This window comes from Chrysemys picta, chromosome 5, assembly GCF_011386835.1.
Source record: "Chrysemys picta bellii isolate R12L10 chromosome 5, ASM1138683v2, whole genome shotgun sequence".
Taxonomy (NCBI): domain Eukaryota; kingdom Metazoa; phylum Chordata; order Testudines; family Emydidae; genus Chrysemys; species Chrysemys picta.
This window is the reverse complement of record NC_088795.1, coordinates 124,246,086-124,268,448: the sequence shown is the minus strand read 5'-3', so window position 1 is coordinate 124,268,448 and position 22,363 is coordinate 124,246,086. Positions and strand designations below refer to the sequence as shown.

The window sequence follows — 22,363 nt, the reverse complement described above, 5'->3', positions numbered from 1 at the left end:
GGGTCAAATGCATCATGAAGGTGACAAACTTGAACTTTTTGGATGGGAGAGAAAGGCAAGTAGTCTGAGGCCTATAATGGACAGCAAGTTAGCTTGCAATGTAAAATATTGGCAAAAAAAGGGTAATATAAGTCTTGGCAAACACTCAAAAGTGTAACAGCATGGAGCATGGAGATAACAGTCACTATTTACATGGCTTGGGTGAACCATAAATTTGGTGAGATGAGGTGTTGCATTTGCCTTCTGAAGGTTAGAAGATGGAGGGTAGTTAAGTTCAACTAACTTGTACTCTATCTAGAAGGTATGGTTACACCAACATTTCAGGCTCAATCTGTCCATTTGTCAATTTCCTGCATTAAACCGCGCTTTCTTCACATCACCCCTTAGATGCACTATGTCCTTATTAAGGCCATCCACAAGGCTCTCTAACTCTCTCCACATTTAAGTGCCACCTAAAGACCCACTTCTGCTGTGCTACCTAAAAGGAAGCCACCTGAGTAATACAGTCCTCCTAGCCCAATATTTATCACATACTAATTTCTGTCTTCTTATCTGTCTGAATGGCTTATGTTAGACTGAAAACTCCTGTAAGTTGGGATTGTGTCTTACTTCTCTCTGGAAAGTGCCTTGCATAATTTGGGCACTACCAAAACACACAGCAAATACATAAGACCTAAATTCATAGTAAATGTTAATTCCATTACCCCTTTTGGCCCAGGCAGTTAGCCAGTCTTGTGGAGGCTTTTTCCAGTAGTAGGAGAAATTGATGATAGAGCCAGGTATTTCTTTAATGAAATCCTGTTTATTTACATAGAACATATACAAAGTTGGGTTTCCTAGAACTCCATTGGAATCAAACAGAAGGCATTTTCTTTGTTCATAGTTCCAGGGTTTTTTTAGCCAGCACTATCCCTCCCCTCTTTTCACTTTCTATTGGGATCAGATTTCCGATCCTTCTCTTACTCTCGGCTTTGTGGTTATTTCTCTCTGCCTGTTCTCTGGCTGCTGCTTCTTCTCTCACACATACATATTTCCAACAAACAATTTCCAACAAAACCCCATTGCCCACATAGTTCAGTTTATGACTAGCCTTGCATGTGGCCTTTATTTTGGGTGGTGGCTTCTACTGTTTCAGCTATCATACCCCAAAATGTAGTGTAACTACAACTTACATTTATCCTGAATGAAGGATGGTTGCCACACCCACCAATTTAAATGAGATTTCATAACAACACTGACTGCTGCAGTTGATCTGTGTTTAGTTGAAATGTAGAGGATCACTGTTCCTAAACTGGTGTGTAGAACTGTGGGCTTGATATTATGGGTGCTATAGATGATGGAAATGACTGGTTTTTGATAACAGAAGTAATAATCTCTAACAGTGTGCATATTCAAAGCTCTTTGAGATTTGTATAATTAATGCATTTAATCAATTGCCAGAGTTGGGTGTGCCAAGTCAAAGATGTCACTTAAGAGTGGGGGTTGGGAAATGTCATTTTCAAATAAAAATTTTATTTATCTTAGAGCATCACTTCAATTGAACTGGTTGCCTGAGCAAGATGAGACACATCTTGCTGTAGTTGGAGGAACATGTACTACCATCTAGACTCTAATTCCTGTTTCATTATGTTAGATTTAATCATAGTTCCAACTTTCATATGCATTGCATTTGAGTCATATAATATAGATAATCATCCTGTTCTCATCTTTCTCTAAGAGATAGAGAAATTAAGACCTAATCATGGAATATCAATTTCACTTTCCCCCTACCTCCTATAGTAGGGGTGGACAAATTACAGCCTGCAAAAAAAGAAAAAAAAAATTAAAGGGAGATTGTAGCTCTCTCCTAGGATGCAACTCTTGCATTAACGTCTTTTGGGAGAATACTTTTTTTCTTTAAGAGACATTCTGTAGCAATGCTGTATGGGATTATCCTTTCTCTAAGGACAAGTACATTTCTGGACCTCAGCTGGTTGACAGTGTCTTGTTCTTGTACTATAGAAAAGATTTATAGTCACTCACCTAGACTGAGAAAGACATTAACCAACATTAACTTCTCCTGGAAAATAGGAGTGTCTTTACTGAAATGGGTCCCTTCATTCTCTCTCTAGGGTTATATATGGATTTCATAGAAAAACTGGGTTTTCATTAGAAACCGCCTGTCCCAAACCTTATTCTGTTACTAAGGTATAGCTCTATCACTTAGTATATATATAGATGGAACTCTTGAAACCTATTATTATCTGACAGATACATTAAGAAGACAAATATGTTTTGTTTCCTGGAAGCAGGGCATGCCTATCTGCGTCTTTTTTCTATAAACATCAGGTATAGTGCATTTGTCTTGCATAAACAAAGTTTACCAGTATTAGACTAAGTACTCTTGTTTCGTCACTATTCCATTCTACACACAGTGTCATGGCCATAGCTGGGATAAGCACAGTTCTTAATTTGTGCCAGGGCTGAGCCCTGGCACCTCTAGGCTTTGCAGTTCATAGCCTCAGCACCTCTGGGCTTGCTGCATCAGTTTTGAATGTAAAAAAATGTGAGCCCCAGCACCTAATTGCTTGGGTCCTGGCATCGCTTTCATTACAAATTAAGCACTGGATAAGTGACATTGTCTTTGAATTACACCATTGATATGTCTTATAAAATGCACATAATGGGCCTCATTCTTGGCCCATTTAAGGTCTCTGTGCTGTCGGAGTGGGGAAAAGGGATCTTAAAGCTGCTCTAAAAGAGCACTGAAGATTCTCCAGGAGTAAAGGAATTCTGGGATGGGGGTTAGCTAGAAAAGCCAGCTTCACACCACGTGCTCCCTTCACCCTTAGCATAGGGGCCATGTGGGGGAGTGCGGCACAGTGCACTTCACTTGATTCCAGCAGGTGAAAGGGTCTATTCTGGCAGGTATAAGAGCAGCCTTGTGTCTAATCTACTTTGTGCTGGAGACCCACCCAGGACCAGAGGGATTGCAACAGTGACTTAGAGAAAACGGTTACTCACCTTCTCGTAACTGTTGTTCTTCGAGATGTGTTGTTCATGTCCATTTCAATCAGGTGTGTGCGTGCCACATGCATGCCAGAAGATTTCTCCCCTTAGCAGTATCCATAGGGTCAGCCTGGGGGCCCCCTGGAGTCGCGCCTTCATGGCACCCAATATAGGGCTCTGCCGACCCAACTCCCACTCAGTTCCTTTTTGCCGGCTACTCCGACAGAGGGGTAGGGTATTGGAATGGACATGAACAACACATCTCGAAGAACAACAGTTACGAGAAGGTGAGTAACCGTTTTTTCTTCTTCGAGTGGTCGTTCATGTCCATTCCAATCAGGTGACTCCCAAGCCCAAGTTCAGGAGGTGGAGTCGGAGTTGTCCACTGATTAGAGCACCGCTCTACCAAAGGCTACATCGTCTCTGGCCTGCTGGGTAATTGCATAGTGCGTGGTGAAAGTGTGTATGGAGGATCACGTCGCCGCTCTGCAAATTTCCTGGGTAGGAATCTGTACCAGGAACACCGTTGAGGAGGCCTGGTGCAGTGCGCAGTAATCAGAGGGGCAGCCATCCCTGCCAGGTTATAACACTCACGTATGCAGTACGTGATCCATGTCGAAATCCGCTGAGAAGAGACAGGAAGACCTTTCTTTCTGTCCACCAATGCCACGAATAGTTGGATGGATTTTTGGAACAGCTTTGTTCTCTCTATGTAAAAGGCTAGCGCTCTGCAGACATCCAGTGAGGGAAGCCTCCGCTCCCTGCCGCTCGAGTGCAGTTTAGGATACAATACTAGGAGAAAAATGTCCTAGTTGATGTGAAATTGGGAGACAACCTTCGGGAGGAAAGCCGGGTGAGGCCTGAGCTGAACCTTGTCCTTATAGAACACAATGTAAGGAGGCTCCTTACATGTTACAAGTTAGGTCCTTGAGCTCAGACATCCTTCTGGCCAAGGTTATCACAACCAGAAATGCCACCTTTTATGAGAGAGAGCGAGCAGGGAGTACGTCGCCAGTGGTTCAAAGGGCGGACCCATCAGTTTGGAAAGGAACAAGTTAAAGTCCCAAGGTGGGATTGGCTGCCTGATGTGTGGATATAGCCTGTCAAGACCTTTGAGAAAGCACCTGACCAAAGGCAAAGGTTGGCAAAGACCTACCGTCCCTCTGCACCTGGATGGAACGCTCAAATGGCAGCCAGGTGAACCCTTATTGACGACATGGACTGGCCCTGCTGTTTGAGATGGAGGAGGTAGTCCAATATAAGCGGTATAGCGGCGAGCGTCAGGAAAGAATGACGCTGCACCATCCAGATTGAAAATCTTTTCCACTTGGCCAGGCAGGTAGCCCTAGTGGAGGATTTTTTACTGCCAACGACAACTTCTCTAACCTGGTCTGAGCAGGTAAGCTCCATCGGGTTCAGTCATGTTGCTTCCACGCCGTGAGGTGCAATGACTCGAGGTTTGGGTGCTGGAGATGACTGTGATCCTGAATTACTAAGTCTGGGAAGAGCAGCAAGGTGACCAGGGCTTCCATGGACAACTCGAGGAGGGATGTGTACCAGTGTTGGCAGGGCCAGGCTGGAGCTATCAGTATCACCGAAGCTTCTTCCCTCTGTACCATGAGGAGCACCTTGTGAATGAGAGGGATGGGCGGGAACACGTATAGGAGAGGATTTCCCCATGATAATAGGAGCGCATCCACTATGGAGCCCGGACTATGGTTCCGGAAGGAGCAGAACTCAGGGGTTGGCACCGCCATGTTGCGTGACGGACACTTGACAAAATTACCGTACTTAGTGATAGACATTGCGGCGGGGGTTATGTCATTCAGTCATTCAATTTTTGAAAAATTACTACGGACCTCAAACATTTTAGCACGGACATGTTGCTGACCCCAGCAGAACTGCTGACACTTCCTGTTGAATCGCCTGGCAAAGAGGTCTACCTAGGGGAAAGTCCCATGGTTGGAAGATGGCGATGTCCAGATGTAGGGACCACTCATGGCCTTAGAACAACCTCTGAGGAAGTCCGCCAACTCGTTCTGCACCCCGGGGAGGTACGAAGCCTGCAGGTCTATCGAATGCTCTACACATAAGTCCCACAGAATGAGGGCTACCTGGCAGAGCAGAGAGGAGCGTGCACCCCCGTTTGTTGATATAAAACATCGCCGTGGTGTTGTCTGTCATAACTGAAACACATCTGCCTGTTAAGTTGGCTCGGAAAGTCTGGCATGCCAGGTGCACTGCTCTGAGCTCTCCGACACTGATGGGGAGAGCCAGCTCTGCCTGTGACCAGCGAGCAGCCTTGTGTCCTGAGGTCTCTCAGGTGGGCTCCCCAGTCCAAGTCTGATGCGTCCGTTACCAACGAGAGAGTTGGCTGGGGGCTGGCGAAGGGAACCCCAGCACACACTACCTGTGTCGAGCCACTGCAGAAGGGAGTCGAGGACATGGGGAGGCAGAGTCACCTCCCTGTCCAAACTGTCCTGACCCGGCAGATACACTGAGGCTAGCCATGATTCGAGTGGCCGAAGTCTGAGCCTGGCATGTTGCACCACATAGGTACACGCAGCCTTGTGTCCCAGGAGTCTTAGGCAATTTCATACTGTGGTGGTGGGAAACTGCCTGAGAATGATGTCGCCCATGGCCCAGAACCTCAATTCTAGCAAGTATGCCCTGGCCTGGGTCGAGTCCAGAACCGCCCCTATAAACTCCATCTGCTGAACAGGGGACAGAGTGGACTTCCCCACATTCAGGAGAAGGCCCAGTGCGTCGAACGTTGCAATGATGAATTCGACTTGCGCCTCTACTAGAGCCCTGGAGAGCCCTTGATCAGCCAGTCATCTAGGTATGGGAACACCTTTACCTGGCGCCTGCTCAGGAACACGGCCATGACTGCCAAGCATTTGGTGAATACTCGGGGCGCCGCTGACAGACTGAATGGGAGGAGTATGAACTGGTAGTGGCTGCTGTTTACCACAAACCTGAGGTATTTTCTGTGGGACGGAGTTATTGCAATGTGAAAGTACGTGTCCTTCAAGTTGAGGATGGCATACCAGTCCCCTGGATCCAAGGAGGGGATGATAGAGGCCAACAAGACCATGCAGAACTTGAGTTTCTTCATGAACTTGTTGAGTTCGTGCAGGTCTAGAATAGGTCTTAGCCCGCCTTTGGCTTTAGGTATTAGGAAATACCGAGAATAAAAGCCCCTGCAGTCCTGAGGAACCTCTTCCACTGCTCCTAGCAAGAGGAGCAATTGCACCTCCTGGATAAGGAGTTGCTCGTGAGAGGGGTCCCTGAAGAGGGATGGGGAAGGGGGGTGGAAGGGCAGGAGGGAACAGAATTGGAGTGAATATCCCTTTTCTACCCTGCGGAGCACCCAACAGGCTGATGTAATGCGGGCCCACGCAGGGTAGAAAGGAGATAGACGTGATGAAAAGGTAAGGCAGGAAGGATCCAGTCTCTGAGCTGGTGTGTCGCCCCCAAGCGCACCTTCAAAAGGCCTGCCTCTGGCCTGAGGAAGATTTCGACTGGCCAGAGCCCTGGCTGGAGGAAGGATGAGGTCTCTTTCTCGAGTTCCTGTTCCTCCTACGCGACCCTTCCTGTCTGCCCTGAGGCTGATAATTCCTCAGGGGTGGGGGAGGCCTGAAGTGCTTCTTCTGGGTTGCAGGCATGTGAAGGCCCAAGGACCTCAGGGTGGCCCGAGAGTCCTTGAGGCTGTGCAAACGCGAGTCAGTCTTCTCTGAAAATAGCAACTGACCCTCAAAGGGGGGATCCTGAATCGTCTGCTGCACCTCCAATGGTAAATCCAAGACCTGCAGCCAGGAACTCCTCATGGCCACCCAAATAGCCATCATATGGGAGGCCACATCCGCTGCATCCAAGACTGCCTGCAGGGACACACAGGAGATCAATTTGCCTTCCTCTACTGGTGCAGAAAAGTCCACGAGAGTCAGAAGGCAGAAGTTCAATGAAATTTTGTATAGTCCCACAGGTGTTATACTTGTATCTGCTAACCTCTGCCTGATGGTTAGCGATATGGAGCTGCAACCCCCACCCCCCCCCTGTTGAGTATACTTTTCTCCTAAAAAGGTCCAATTTCTTGGCATCACGATTTTTGGGAGAGGGCCCCTGGTAGCCCTGTCGCTCATGCTGGCTAGGCACATCCACTACCATGGAGTCCGGCTGGGGGTGGGTGTACAAATGTTCATACCCCCTCGAGGAAACAAAGTACCTCCGTTCATATCTTTTGGCCATAGGTGGCAGCGAGGATGGGGTCTGCCACGGTGTCTTGGTGGCATTGCTAATCATTTTGATCAGTGGCACGTGATGCAGGATGGCCTGGGATGGGAGAGAATAGCTACCATTGGGGTTGGTCTACACTGGGGGGGGATCGATCTAAGATACACAACTTCAGTTACGTGAATAGCTTCGTGGCTGAAGTCGAAGTATCTTAGATCGATTTACCTTGGGTCCTCACTGCGCGGGATCGACGGCCGCGGCTCCCCCGTCGACTCCGCTACCGCCACTCGCTCCGGTGGAGTTCCGGAGTCGACGGGGAGCGTGTTCGGGGATCAATATATCGCGTTTTAATGAGACGTGATATATCGATCCCCGATAAATCGATTGCTACCCGCCAATACGGCGGGTAGTCTGGACGTACCCCTGGTTTGGCTTCCTCGACCACCTCCTCTGTTTTGATATTTAGGTTCTGGGCCACCTGTCTCAGCAGCTGCTGAAGGACCCTAGTGTCCTCTAAGGCCGGAGCAGTTGATGTACCTGCCACCGCCTCAACCGGCAACGAAGAGGATGAGAAGGCAGCCAGTACTGGGGTCTGATCACTGCCCTTGGCCCCCCCATGGGGTCCCGTGGGGCAAGCAGCAATGGTGCTGCAGTCGGTGCCACCGCCGGTGCCGGGATCGGTGTTGGGGTTGGTGCCAAGCTCGGTGCCGGTATCGGGGTTGCAGCTGATGCCAGGATTGACGCCACGGTCAGCACCAAGAACCTTGCTGTGGTCGACATCGTGATCAGTGCCAAGGACAGTGCGGCAGCTGGCACTGTTGTCGGAGTGCCTGACACTGAGGCCACCGATGCCCATCTGGAACCCTGGCTTTGATGATAGGCCCAGGATGTCCAGAAGGGCCACTGGGCCCCTGCCAGAGTGCCGGGTAGGGATGATGATCGTGGCGGGAGCGAGATCATCTGCTCCTGCTAGAGCGAGAGGACCCTGCCTCCGAGGTCTCTGATTGTGATGATCAGGGAGGAGCGGAGCCTCTTGGTGCTGGGGATCGGTGCCAGCTTGGGGACTGGAGCGGCTCCCCCGCAGAATGTACTGGGCTTGGGATTGGTGCCGGCGACCTGTCCCTCCTAGGAGATGAGGGCAGCACCATGAGTGCCAATAGTCCGCTGCCGCCTCGAACACCTCCAGCGTGGAGGGGAGTTGTATGTCCTCATGGTGGCGGCCCAGTGAGCGGCACGGGTCTGGACTCGACTGTACCCCTCCTGGGGCAGGAGTCGACAGGATCCCAGCTGATTGAGCACCCAATGGGGGTTTGCTCGTTATGTATATATATATTCTCGGCCTTCTTCTTCTTACGGGGCACCGGGGAGTGAGAGCAGTGCCTCGCCGATGCCTGCCCATGGGTGGAGCTGTGGTGGTGGCAAAGATCTCTAACTGAGTCCTTCCTCAGCGCCGGGGCGCTGCGCACTGAGGATGCGGTGTACGAGGCCGGGTCAGGCGTGGCTTGCTCGGATTGGGTTCGAAGAGCCACCTCCATAAGTAGGATTCAGACACGCTGCTCTCTGTCCTTAAGGGTCTTGGGGCGAAAACCCTTACAGATCTTACAGCGGTCTCTGAGATCCCCTCGCCCAGACACTTAAGGCACGACGAGTGCGGGTCACTCCTTGACATAAATCTGCCACAGTCCAAGCACGGTTTAAAGCCTGGGCACCGAGGCATAGCCCAGTGCTGGGGAAAAACGTCGATGTGAAGACCCCCTCCCCACACACACACAAAGGAAACTATAAGAAAAACTACACTACCTATAACTACTATGCCAACTATGTACACGAGGATAGAGATACTGCAAAGCACACACTTACTGAGGCAAGAGCAGTAGGGGGTTCCAGCTAGCCGTCACAGATGGTAAGAAGGAATTGAGTGGGGGTCGGGTCAGCAGGGCCCTATATGGGGCGTCATGAAGGTGCGACTCCAGGGGGCACCCAGGCCGACACTACGGATACTGCTAAGGCAAAAATCTTCTGCCTGTCGTGCACGCAGCACACGCACAACTGTTTGGAATTGACATGAACAAGCACTCGAAGAACCTCCTTTACTTTCCCTCTCACTCAGTTGCAGAGCATAAGCACCCGATGTACTCAACACAACTGGGATTTGAGCCAAAATTCCTCCCTAAGGCTTTTTTTTTTTTGCTAGATATTAATTCCTTGATTTGTACCGCACAACATTTTCAATCTAGTCCACCCACCGCCTTAGTCAATGAAGTTTCTCTAAATGACCTACTTGATTTGAAGCACCAAGGAGAAACAAATTGAAAACCTGGTGAACATGGGGAAGCTTCCATGTTTATATTACTTTTCCACACATCTCTCCCCCCAGTTTTCCTTTTGTTTCTCAGACTTTAAGGGATGGCACATCTACTTCCTTTGTAAAATCAAAAAGGACGTTCCAGTGAATAGAATGGCTAATTAATTCCTTTTGATTCAGAGGGACATAATGTCCAGATGTGCTAAAGGCTCTGCTCTTAGATAATAAGTAAAAGGAATATTTCCTATTAACTAGTTCTACATTGTTCACCGTGAACTAATAAGTGTCACATTAATCATATCTCAGAAAAATAGAGAAGAGCTCCATAGAAAATTGGTAAGTTATGTATGCATAAGCCAGTTTTGTTTAAAATGTCAATCCAATCCCCAGCCCCATGATTGTGATTTTTTTCATGGATTATATGAAACTGCTGAAACAGTTTTAACAATAGCAATTTAAAACTGGCTGACAAATGCTCTGACAATACTTGTTTCTAGCTCTTATTTTCATGGGAACAGATATGGTTGTGGGAAATGGGGTAAAAAATTAAAATTAAATTCTATAACCTAACCTAACTTTAGTCATTCAGTCCATGATAAAGGGACCCAGCTAATGGTAAGCCTGCAGTCAGACTATACAGTATGAGAATTTTCACATTTAGATTTCAGTTGCTGATTTTCATTTGGCTGCTGAAATCCATAGTGCTTCAATCTGCTACAAGATTTACATGAAAAAGTTTGTGTATTTTATTTTTAAAAGGAATTTTATACCCCTTTACTATTGGTTTTATATGTAATTAAAAAATATCAAAGCAACAACTCACAAGCACTGTTCGTTTACATTAGAGTCACACACTTTTGGGGTTTTCCTGTGTGATAGTTATATAAGCAATCATCACTAGGAGTAATTGCAATAGAACAGGATTTATAATCTACTTTAACACAAAATATTTTGAGAGAGCAAAATATATTACTCATTAAGGAAATGTCCTCCTGTCCACTGTCAAAGGTAGGTCCTCACAGCACAAAAGGATATTCCATCCTCCACTACACATATTCCATAATTCAAGGCTACTCCTTGCTCTAGTCTTGGCATCACATCTTAGCTTTTCAAAATAATGGTGCTTTTCTCTTCAGTCTGATTACCCTATTCTTTTCTGGATTAGAACAATCCTCCGTGCTTCCTCCTCTTTTTATGCATTCTCCGTATAAATATTTAGCAGATCATTTTATTTTTAAAAGGCTTACCGTGTTCCTCCCACGTCCATTTCAGTAATTTTTCCAACTCTCCCTGTCATAGTTTCATCAAGTCACTTCTTATATATAGGTTTTATGAGAGCATCTCTTCAGCCCATCAGTTCCAGCTATTGTTTGCCATTAGTTTTCAAGTCTACCTGCTAAAGGATAGCAGAATTCGGAATATTGGAATGGATCCTGCCACAGTTATAACCAACCTTCATATTTTCTAACGTGATTGAATGGGCTGAAGGAATCTTGCTTTTCATCACTATTTCCTCTCGTTCCCTGGAAAACGTGTATCTATATGTCTGCTACTCCCATCAGTTCCAAACATCTAGGATCACGAAGGCAAAAATTTATATTATTTTAAGCCAATTTCTATGTCATTTCTCAGTAATTACTCTTGATATCTATTATACGCCCTACTATCTCCTTCACTGACCTCTGCTGACATAACTAGTATAATTTCTAAAGGGTTACAAAGTAAGCAGCCTCGGATGATTAAGCCATTTACATTAGCTAAAAATACTCTTGGTTCAAAATTCACAATGTCTAACCTTTATACAGTCTAATGAAAATGAAATATAGAATATAATCTAGTCAACTTTTAACCAATAGTTATGTTTCAGATGCCAGCTGGGACCTTCTTATAGTGTTAGACTAATTTGTCTTGTGTTAAGAGATGTCTGTGTGCATAATTCTGTGTGCAAATGATCTTCAGTGGACAGATGCAATCAAACATGGAAATATCACAGCTCCTTTAAATTGCCTTGATGTTCACAATGACTACAATACTTGCTCCCAGAGCACCTTTATCAAAAATGTTAAGTAATGAGTACATTCAGCATTTCCCCCATAATTCACTGCCGATCCATTCTGACAATATCATTGTACTATTCGTGTTTTCACAGCTCTTCACATGCACATGTATCTCAAAAGGACGCTCAGTAATGACTTTTTTTTTTTTAACACTGTCCAATACGCATGAATGAAATACAGATTAAATTCAGTGTAAATGTTAATATTTTAATCAAAGTGCTCTTATTTTGTGCATGTTCCCATATAAACTTGAAAGACAGGAGGTGACACCTTTGGACAGAGTCTTTAATACATTAGGAAGAGCAGCTCAGAGATGACTGTTCTAGTGAATTTCTTTTTTAAATTGGTCTGCCTTTATCTCATTTGCTCATGCTCCACAAATCCAGGCAATAATCTGATGCACATTACCCAAAATATAAGAAAAAGTTATTTACCTTGTGCAATAACTTTATTTTTTAGAGATGTGCCCCCTACGGGTGCTCCACTTCCAGTACACGTGTGCCTCTTGAGCCCTTGACTGGAGATTTTCCACTAGCAATCACAGGCGCCAACTTTCATTGGTGTCAGTTGGTGCTCGCACCCCCCCTGCCTCTGCCCCTTCCCTGCCCCTATTAGACCCCTCCCCAAATCCCTGCCCCGGCCCCGCCTCTTCCCCAAGTGAGCCACATTCCTCCTCCTCCCCCCTCCCTCCCAGCGCTTGCCACGCGAAACAGCTGGGAGGGAGGAAGGGTGGGGGAGAAGCAGGATGCGGCAGTGCACTCAGGGGAGGAGGCCGAGGTGAGCTGGGGCAGGGCGGGGAGCTGGGGGATGGCAGGGAGCTGCCAGTGGGTGCAGAGCACCCACCAATTTTTCCCCTTGGTGCTCCAGCCCCGGAGCACCCACGGAGTCAGTGCCTATGCTAGCAGTGTCCATTGGCCCATACATATGCGTTATACAACCTCGTGCCACACACCGAGGGGATACAGAACAGTGCAGGCAAACTGCTCTCATTTACTTCTCTATCCAAACATCCAACAAACAGTCCAAAGCAGAGGGGAAGAAGGGTAGGTAGTGGAGCACCCATAGGAACACATATCTCGAAGAACCACAGTTACTGCACAAGGTGAGTAACCGCTTCTTCAAGAAGTGTCCCTATGGGCATTCCATTTCAGGTGATTCCCGAGCAATATCTCCACCGGCAGGAGGGAGCTTTGGAATTGAGTCCAAGACTGAAGACAGTACAGCAGAACCAAGTGCTGTATCCAATGTGACAAATGGACCAAGGCATAGTGTTTAGAAAAAGTATGCACTGAGGCCCATGAAGCAACTCTGCAGGTCTCAGACACTGGAATGTTCTTGAGTAAAGCTGTGGAAGTTCCCTGTGATCTGGCTGAGAGTGCTATTAATCTTCGGGAGGCAGAGCACCAGCTACAATGTATCAAGCAATGATACACCTCAAAAATATCTCTCTCTCTGTAGAGGTTACGGACCCTTGGACATTTCTTCAATGGGGACAAACAATCTAGGTGACTTCCAAAATTGCTTGGTCCTATCTAGATAGAAGTCCAATGCCTGTCTTACATCTAAGGTATGAATTGAGGTCTCGTGCTGAGATTTATAGGATTTGGGGAAAAATACTGGTAAATGAATGGTCTGCTTAAAATACAAATCTGACAGCACTTTAGATACAAATATAGGGTGTGGCCATAAAGTGAGCTTGCCTTGAAAAATACCGTAAATGGTGGGTCTACCATCAAGGCCCTCATCTCCCCAACCCTGTGATCTAACGTGATAGCTACTAGAAAAGCAGTCTTCGTAGATAAGTGAAGCAAGAAGCAGGTTGCCAAAGGTTCAAAGAGAGGTTCCATGGAGGTACTTAACTACCAGGCTGAGATCCCAAGTAGGAGTAGGATCCCTAACCTTGGGATAGATGTTTCCTAAATCCTAAATACATCTTGAGGACATAGGGTGAACAAATATGGAAAACCCTTTGAGTGGGATTCCCTAGCCTCTGTTTGCCAGAAGCTGGGAATGAGCGACAGGGGATGGATCACTTGATGATTACCTGTTCTGTTCATTCCCACTGGGGCATCTGGCATTGGCCACTGTTGGAAGACAGGATACTGGGATAGTTGGACCTTTGGTCTGACCCAGTATGACTGTTATGTTCTAGGAGAGTGTATTTGGCAGACAGACAGAAGTTGGGCAGGATGCAGGTGCATATTCTCCCTCTCACCCCCCCAATGGGCCCTGCAGAGAGTCACAGGGTACTCAACTCATGATATTTGGTATTTTTCTCAAAATCACAACTCTGGTAGCTAAAGCCCAGATTTTTAAAGGCATTTCAGTGTTGCTGCATTCAGTGTTGCAATGTCTAACTGATTCAGAAGCCTAAATCTCATTTTCAAAAGGATTTGGGCACTTAGGAGCCAAAATCCATTGACAGTAAATGTTTCTGTGTTTTACTCTGTAAGCTCTTCAAGGCATGAGTTGTCTCATTTTTTGTCTTGTATTGCACAGTGTTTATTGTTGGTAGATAATAAATAAATGATCGCTTACTAAAATCACATCACATCACTTCATAGTGTCCAGTGTCACGCTATACTTTATATGGGTCCCCAATATGCCATACAAGGACTGACTACAATTGTGTAATAAAGGACAGTGAAGTTACACCTTGATGAGAACAGATCCCTTCCTAATTTACTTTTGTTCAGGGGTGGGCAAACTTTTTGGTCCGAGGGCCACATGTGGGTATGGAAATTATACGGCAGGCCATGAAAGCTCACGAAATTGGGGTTGGGGTACGGGGGGGGTGAGGGCTCTGGCTGGGAGTGCAGGCTCCAGGGTGGGGCCAGAAATGAGGAGTTCAGGGGGGAGGGAGCTCCGGGCTGGGGCAGGACATTGGGAGGGTGGGGCTGAGGGCTCCAGCTAGGGGTGCAGGCACTGTGGTGGGGCTGGAGATGAGGGGTTTGGGGTGTAGGAGGGTGCTCCGGGCTGGGACCGAAGGGTTCGGAGGCCGGGAGGGGGATCAGGGCTGGGGCAAGGGGTTGGGGCAATCGAGGACCGGATTAAAATGGCTGGTGGGCCGGATGTGGCCCACGGGACATAGTTTGCCCACCCCTGCTTTAGTGGGTCAAACTACCACATTGCTGAGAAACTTGTGACCTGAAGTGCTGGGAATAATTTTCATTAAACCATGCTTGGAACTGACTCATACATTGTTCTGAGAACTCGCTATATCACACAGATAAATTATTCTCATCATATTAAAACAAGAAGCAAGTGCTACCATCCAGAAACCTCTTAACATATAGCATTTCTACACAGTATTAGAAGACTGAAACTGCATCTCCATTAACAAGAAAAAAGTTGCTTTTAAACTTGGCCTGGTCAAGTATCATCACTGAACTTCTTTGCTAAGACATCATCAATTCCAATAAAGTGGCTCAGGAATTATAATTTTTAAATCTTATTAACTCAAGTAAGAATATAGTGTACAGAACTTAAACTAATTGGGGCCAAAGTCAGTCCATGTAGGGGGAAATCATTAATGCAGATGATTAGTCAAAAATGTGTATTCTGTAGGCAAGGTCACACTGCTGTAAAATATGAAACTCCAGCCCAAAATAGGTTCCATCATGTCTAGAAGTTTCTGAGTGAGATAAAAATTAATAAAATTGTATATCTACTTGAGAAATACAAATTACTCACAAATTACTTGAGAAATACAATTACTGTCTTGCGTCTGAAGAAGTGGGCATTCACCCACGAAAGCTTATGCTCCAATACATCTGTTAGTCTTAAATGTGCCACAAGACCCTCTGTTGCTTTTTACAAATTACTCCATGAGGTATTGCAGAAAAAATGTCTAAAGTGGGCTAAATGTTATATATATTAAGATTTTGCATTCAAAATTTGCAAGTTTCAGTTAAATGTATCTTGTTTAGCTAACAGAATATACTTAACAGGCATTGCCACCGTTCTAGTTTTATAAATTAATGTATTACCACTAGACTGGAACTCAGATGACTTGAGTTCAAAGACTGGTTCTGCTACTGGCCTGCTGGTGACTTTTGACAAGTCACTTCGCCTCTCTGTGCCTCAGTTTCCCCATCTGTAAAATGGGGATAATGATCTCGACCTCCTTTGTAAAGTGTTCTGAACTCTACTGATGAAAAGTGCTACATAAGAGCTACTACTACTACCACCATCTTGGCCTGTGTACCTCATAATCTAAGGGAGTGTATATGACGACTCCCAATCACATCTATCGACATAAAACAGTTTAGGGCTTATCATTAAGTATAAAATAGAGTAGCACAAAGATGTGTTATGGCTTTGTTAGATATAGATTATAAACAGAAAATGCAAGATATGATATTAACAGGTGTATGCGCTATAATAATGTAATACCATTGATATGCAAATACCAAAGCAAAAACAAGAATGTCATTTTTACAGTAAGTCACTATAATTGAAGCAAATTGTTATACTGCATTAATAAGTAAATGAAAATTGAAGCTTTAAAAATTGTCACCTTACTCTATCTCAGCACCATGGTATCTAAGCAACTTTCAGTGTTTGGAATCCAAGATATAGCAGCTTTAGAAGTTTTAAAAACTTAATTTTACTTTTAAAACATTTGATCATTACTCAAAGAGCTTTTGAATAAAATAGAGCTTTTAAAAAAAAATTAAACATTTTGTTTATGATTTTATTTGGGTTTTTTTAAAACTATGTTGACAGCCCTGAAATTTTCTATTGAGCCACATGAAAATCTAACATCATGAGTGTGCCATTATAACTCCTTCGTTCCATCAGTATGCCTCATCCAAGACTAAAAATCCTCCTTTGGGTGGGGAAGATGGAAGATATTCGTTATATAAAACACATATGTCTAATCTAAAATGTTTAGTTCCTCAGGACAGGACCTGTATTGTTTGTCTATAAAGCATTATGCACACTAAAGTTGTTGTAGCCGTATAAATAAATATCACCACACTTCCAATAACTAGGAGCTCTTTTAAAAACCTTAGATCCAAAACTGAGAAGTCTAGACAAAGATCTTTATTAAGTTTAAACCTCTGAAGGATCTTCTAAAATAAAATACAGTCTTTTCCTCAAAAGAATAAAGGTTAGTAAAATCTGTTGGTCTATTATGAATCTGCTATCAGTCAGAAATGATATTTTCTTTCTATTTAAGAAAAGATGGTATTAAGTTTAAGAATGACACTTGCTAATTAAGCAGGCACTGTCAATCTAATGTGTTAAAGACAAACAGCCCAAGAACAAGGAGGAGAGATCAATCTCATTAATTAATTCTGAAACTAGCTAAAAAGACAAAGGATACCAGTGCTAGAAACAAAGTACAAAAAAAAAAAAGAAAGGGCAAATCAAGCTCATACTGAAATCATTTCTCAGTCAACTTTTCTAAATGAGATTGTGAGGATAACTCGGTAGTGGGCTACGGAAAGCAGAAATGATGGAAATTCAGGTACTAGACATTAACAGAAAAGCGCATCATACAAAGCCTGGGAATCTGGTAAACTAAGCTCTGCTGTTTCCAAGGTCCTGTTGAAAAGTATCTCCTGAGGAAATTAAAATAGTATGTTTTTAAAATGTTCAGTATCATTAATAAAAATCACACACTTCCATGCTATAAATGCTAAGTTTATGCTGAGATATTTTCATACATATATACTTGCAGTAAAATATTTTTGATACAAAAATTGGACCTTGGTTCCCCTTTCTTTCACAAGCACCTTCATGTCTTCTCAGATGCTGGAAAGTCCTCCCATCCTTATTCCCAAGTACCTGCTCAAAAAAAAAATAATCTTTCCACAGTTCCTCAAGCAACAGTCCTCTAATTTCTTATAAACCATTAAAAAGAAGCATAACTCTTTCTCTTGCAACTTTGTCTTTTTAGACAGAAGGCTCTTCAAGAAGAGACCTGTTTTTGTAAAACACCTAGAACACTTTGGAGGCTATCAAAATAAGTTTAAAATAGTTCTAATTAAGAAATATAACTATTTCATATGCCATTGAACTACGGTGTGATCTTTCCTGTAGCACATCATTAAAATGGCAATTTCTGCAAACATTCTGGCATCTTGCATCAAGCCATACATAGAAAGTGTAAGCATTTTCAAGTCTTTCTGCTCTTATGATCGACTGCTCTGGTAGCAGCAATTTTGTTTGACAACTGAACCTAAGCATAAAAGTCACCAGGAAAGTATTAGTGTCACAGCATGGGATGTCATTAGAGGATACAGTCAACGGAACTGACCAGGGTTCTACCCCAGTATGACATTTCCTGTATGACTAGGTGACTGTCACTTCTGTTAAATGTAACAACTGTAAAGATAAGTTAAGACAAAATGTGGCATCCTTGACTACATGCATCTAATTAGTAGGGATGGCAACTTTTTTGTGTGTGATCAGGTCCTAAGAATCGCTCTTTTGACTTACTGCTCTACTGTGGTAATGCACTGATTTGGTGACTACTTCCACTCTTCAGGAATTGGGCCTGCCTTAAAGTTAGTTGTCCTTTTTCAATGTTGTGCACATTTAAAGGTTTCTTTTAAAAATAAGAATAGTGAAGTCTACAGCCACCCTGCAATATTGCCTTATACTAGACTTGCTGTTTCCCTGCAGCCATACGCCACAATCCACCACTGTTCACTAGTGATAGCATAATAGCAAACTTTGAGAAACTGCAAAAGCAAACTAAGGTGATAAATATAAAACTTTGGTGAAATCTCTCCTGAGGTAATTATGGTAATTTGAACATGAGCTGCTTCTATGGAAACATTCTCTCAAAAACTTTTGCAGGCCTTCTTTTAAAGAGATGCCAGAAAGGAGAGCACACAGTACATTACTCTTTTTTCCCTATGTCCCTAGATTCAGCTCACTTAATATGGGTGCTTGGTATCCTGATGGTACATTGCTCTTCAATGTCATTTTAACCTGATTAATGGATGGTATTTTTCACCAAGTTAGCAACTCTTTTTTGCAAGTCTTAGTGGTCTTATTGATCGTAGGAAGAGTAAGCAATTCCAGCAAAAAAGCTAGTCAATACATTCTCTTTAGCATTCCTCTTCTTTTTAATTTGGCAGAGGTGTAAATGAAGTTTTATTCCTATCCAGTCTATTTGTTCTCACATTCCACTGAGGACTTTCATTCACCTCACTTGACCTTGCCAAAAAGTGTATGCTTAGAAAAGGAAGTTCTTGCCACTGAGCATGGAGAACTCTGGGACTGGGTCGGTCTGGGACTGATGATTTGGTTTCCTTTTAATTTTTTTTCTTTCTTCTTATCTGAGACCAGAGGTGGAGAGAGTAATGGCATGAAGCAACTCAGTGAGGGTGTAACAGAGGATTCATAACCACCCCAGGGTTCAATGCTGCTGACTCTGCTAGGGCCCTGGGTTGGAACTTATTGGAGTGGACAGGCCCGGGCTCCCCTACCACTATCCTCCCCCAGCTCAGCGGATGCTAACAATCAGGCCACCCACCCCACCCAGGCCACCCTAGATCTAATTCAGGGGTCTCAAACTCAATTTACCTTAGGGCCAGTGCCAGTCCTCAAATCCTCCCAGTGGGCCAATAATATCACTCATGCCGCCCAGAACCTGCCCCCCAAAACTTCACCCTCCCAAAAACTCCACCCCCCACCTGCCTAAGGCTCTGGAAGGGAGTTTGGGTGGGGGAGGTGATCTGGGATAGGGGATTGGGGTGCAGGCTCTGGGAGGGAGTTTGAGTGCTGGGTGCAGGCTCTGGGCTGGGGCAGGGGGTAGGAGTACAGGAGGAGGAGGAGGGGTACAGGCTCTGGGAGGGAGTTTGGGGGCAGGAGGGTGTGTGGGGGAAGGGGTTGCAGGCTCTGGGAGAGAGTTTGGGGGCACGAGGGGGTATGTGGGGAGGGGGTTGGGATGCAGGCTCTGGGAGGAGGTCGGGGGGGTCGGCGCTTACCTGGGGCTCCAAGGCGGGGCGGGCCGGGAGACCTCCATGCGCTGCTGCTCCCAGGAACTGCCCCCACAGCATCCCATTGGCTGCAGGGGTGTTTGGGGCGAGGGCAGCAAATGGAGGCACAGCCCCGCCCTGCCCCAGGGCCGCAGGGATGGGCCGGCAGTCATTGGAGTGAACAGGCAGACACCGCTCAGCTTCGCTGCACTGCCGGGGCCCCTGGAGGGGGAGCGCCCGGGAGCAGCAGGTGGGACCAAGGGAGAGACTCAGCCCCAAAACTGCTGGAGCCCCGCAGGCCACGTTGGGGTGGTTCACGGGCTGCAGATGGCCCGCAGGCCGGGAGTTTGAGACCCCTAATCTAATTGATCTTTGCCGTCTCTCACCTTTTTGCCACAGGATCTCACTTACAAAAAAAAGACCATAGTTTCAGTAGGTAATATCCGGATTCACTTTTTAAATAAAAACAAATGTTATATACAAAGCAGATATGTTAGTAAACCCATTGAAAGACTCTGGTTCTGAATACTGCTTACAGCTGAAATGCCTTGCTTTGTGCAGTAGAAGTAAGGAAACCTTAGTTGTCCCTTCTTACCTTCAAGGCTCTTTGCATTAAACAGATCATATTTTCTCCAAAACTTAGGATCTAATTGAAAAGCCAATCATTTCCCCCCCATCTACATAAGTGACTGATGGGAAGCTACTCCTGTCATGTAATTTGAAGTTTAGGTAATTTTAAACAGTGAATACCATTAAAAACTTCAACATTTAGAAAATAAGTTACTATATGGTAGTGTCTGAAATCCTGCAATATCTCAGATTCCAAATTTTGGTAACCACTGGTAAACTCTGACCATGGTATACAATATTTCATATGCGAAAAGTATCTAAACTTTATTGTATACATATTTACAAATCTTTAATTCATGAGCAGCTGTTTGTAGATTTTGTTTATGCACAATTCTTTGAGAGCAAATGTAAAACAACTTTAGTTTAAGTAGGAATTCCATTTATCAAAGGCATGTTTCTTAAGGATTTAGTTATAATTCTGAAAACTAGGCAATAAAACTAGGTAATAAATCCGTATAAACAAAACAAGATAAAACATATCTGAGAAGGTGCCATTCTGGTTACCTGACAAGAGCGGAATTGGTTGACTAGCAATGTGCATCTTTGTGGGTCTTTTCTTCCATCCAAACAGTCCAGTTCAGCTGCTACTTGATTTAGTTCTTCATCTGCATAGTAGAACTGGGCAAGGAGCTGCGGGTCAGTCCTCTGCAATAAAGAGATACATACAATATTACACTTATCGATCCCTTATTTGTCTTTACGGGAAAGACCCTTTGGTTAATTATTTACATTTAAAGGGAAACTAGTTTATGAACTGTTTAGACCAGAACCTGATCAAAAGCTGTCAGAGTCTGATAGGAGGGGGGTTCTTGTTAGATATATAATTATGGGTAGTTTTTAAATTTTGACCCTCCAGCACAAATAATTAAAAAAAAACTAACTATTATTGCAGGACAAAGAGACTTATTACAACAAGCATTAGGAGTAGTATTGGCATGCTCAGTGATACTGGCACATAGTTATTTTGGCATAGTAAACAGCTGAATCACAAATTTTGTTTGTTAAACCAAATCAAAATATGACACATTTCAGCTGTAGTCAAAACAAGCCAAAATTGTTTTCCAAGACAAAAAGGACAGAAGTTAGTGAGGAAATCCTAACCTTCTAATAAAGAATTATGCAACTGACTCTGACTTTCCCCTCTTCAATGTTTCCATGAGTCTACAGCCCACATTTCCTATGCTATAACTGTGCTGGGGTCACACATGCACACACCCCTATGAGCATTTTATTATTATCCTTTTAAAAAGACCTTATTAATTTCCCAATTTTAATATTAGCAAAATGCATATCCTGTAAAAAAAAATGCTGAAGTCCTCACAGCACAACATACAAAAATGTTTACAGCTATATAACCCACAAGAATTATTTAACATAAATATCCTTTAGCAAAGATCAACATGCATCCACTATATTTGATAAGACAAACAAGTAACACTACTGTAGTTGTTTATTGCACTCATCGATGGCCTACCAAGTTAAGATGTAGTGACTTTAACTCTGTAAACTATGCTAAAATCACTTTAGTCAATATTATTTGTCTTAATGCTTCTCAATCACTAATCTAAAGGGGCAATAACAAAAAGCTATCCTGGTAACTGGCCCACTGACCCATGTCCTTAAGCAACTCATTTGTGCATAAGCTTAATGAGTTTAAAGCTGTCTCTTGTATCATTATGAGCTGAAAAGCCTTTTAAAGTAAGAGTTCAAACAATGTGAAGCTTGTAACAAGTCAATGCAGCCTTTTGTAAGGGAGCTGAACAAGAACATACTGTGCCTTAAACATTTGGAGAAAATATTTTTTCCCCTTTTCAGCAGAAAGTCACACAGTTACTGTGAGATAAATAGAAAAATACCTAGAAACATTACCAATTTAGAGCATTTCTGGATTTATTCTCCTCCTTTTAGTCCCATTGTTGTCACCTACTACTGAAGATCTGAAGTACGGTAACCAAGTATAAGCTGTCAAACATTTACAGACTTTTACAGTAGTTTTCCCTATGCTTGTATTAGGGAGAGAATGAAGCTTAGGGAAATAATTAAGAGATACAGAATTTAAACTTAAAGCACAATGAGTTTGGTCAGAGGGGAAAATATGTCTAACTAAGCTGCTGCCTGCTACAACTTGTTTTGCTAAAAATCTCTATATTTGCTCAATAAGTTTCCAAACTGCAGCCCAGATCTCAACAACAGAACTCCAGCGCCTT

The 22,363-nt window shown here is 44.2% G+C and overlaps 1 protein-coding gene across 9 annotated transcripts in view; it reads right to left on the bottom strand.

Moving 5' to 3' along the window:
* The window catches only part of ZFYVE28 (zinc finger FYVE-type containing 28), a 284,921-nt gene that overhangs the window by 98,615 nt on the left and 163,943 nt on the right, over window positions 1-22,363 (bottom strand). For all 9 annotated transcript variants that reach the window (XR_010601593.1, XR_010601596.1, XR_010601591.1 and 6 more), the window contains exon 2: window positions 20,661-20,801. Coding sequence is in view for 2 of the 9 variants with exons in the window: in XM_065597116.1 (XP_065453188.1) it covers window positions 20,661-20,801 (141 nt within the window). In the remaining 7 variants the exon portion in view is untranslated. The remainder of the gene's footprint in view (window positions 1-20,660; window positions 20,802-22,363) is intronic.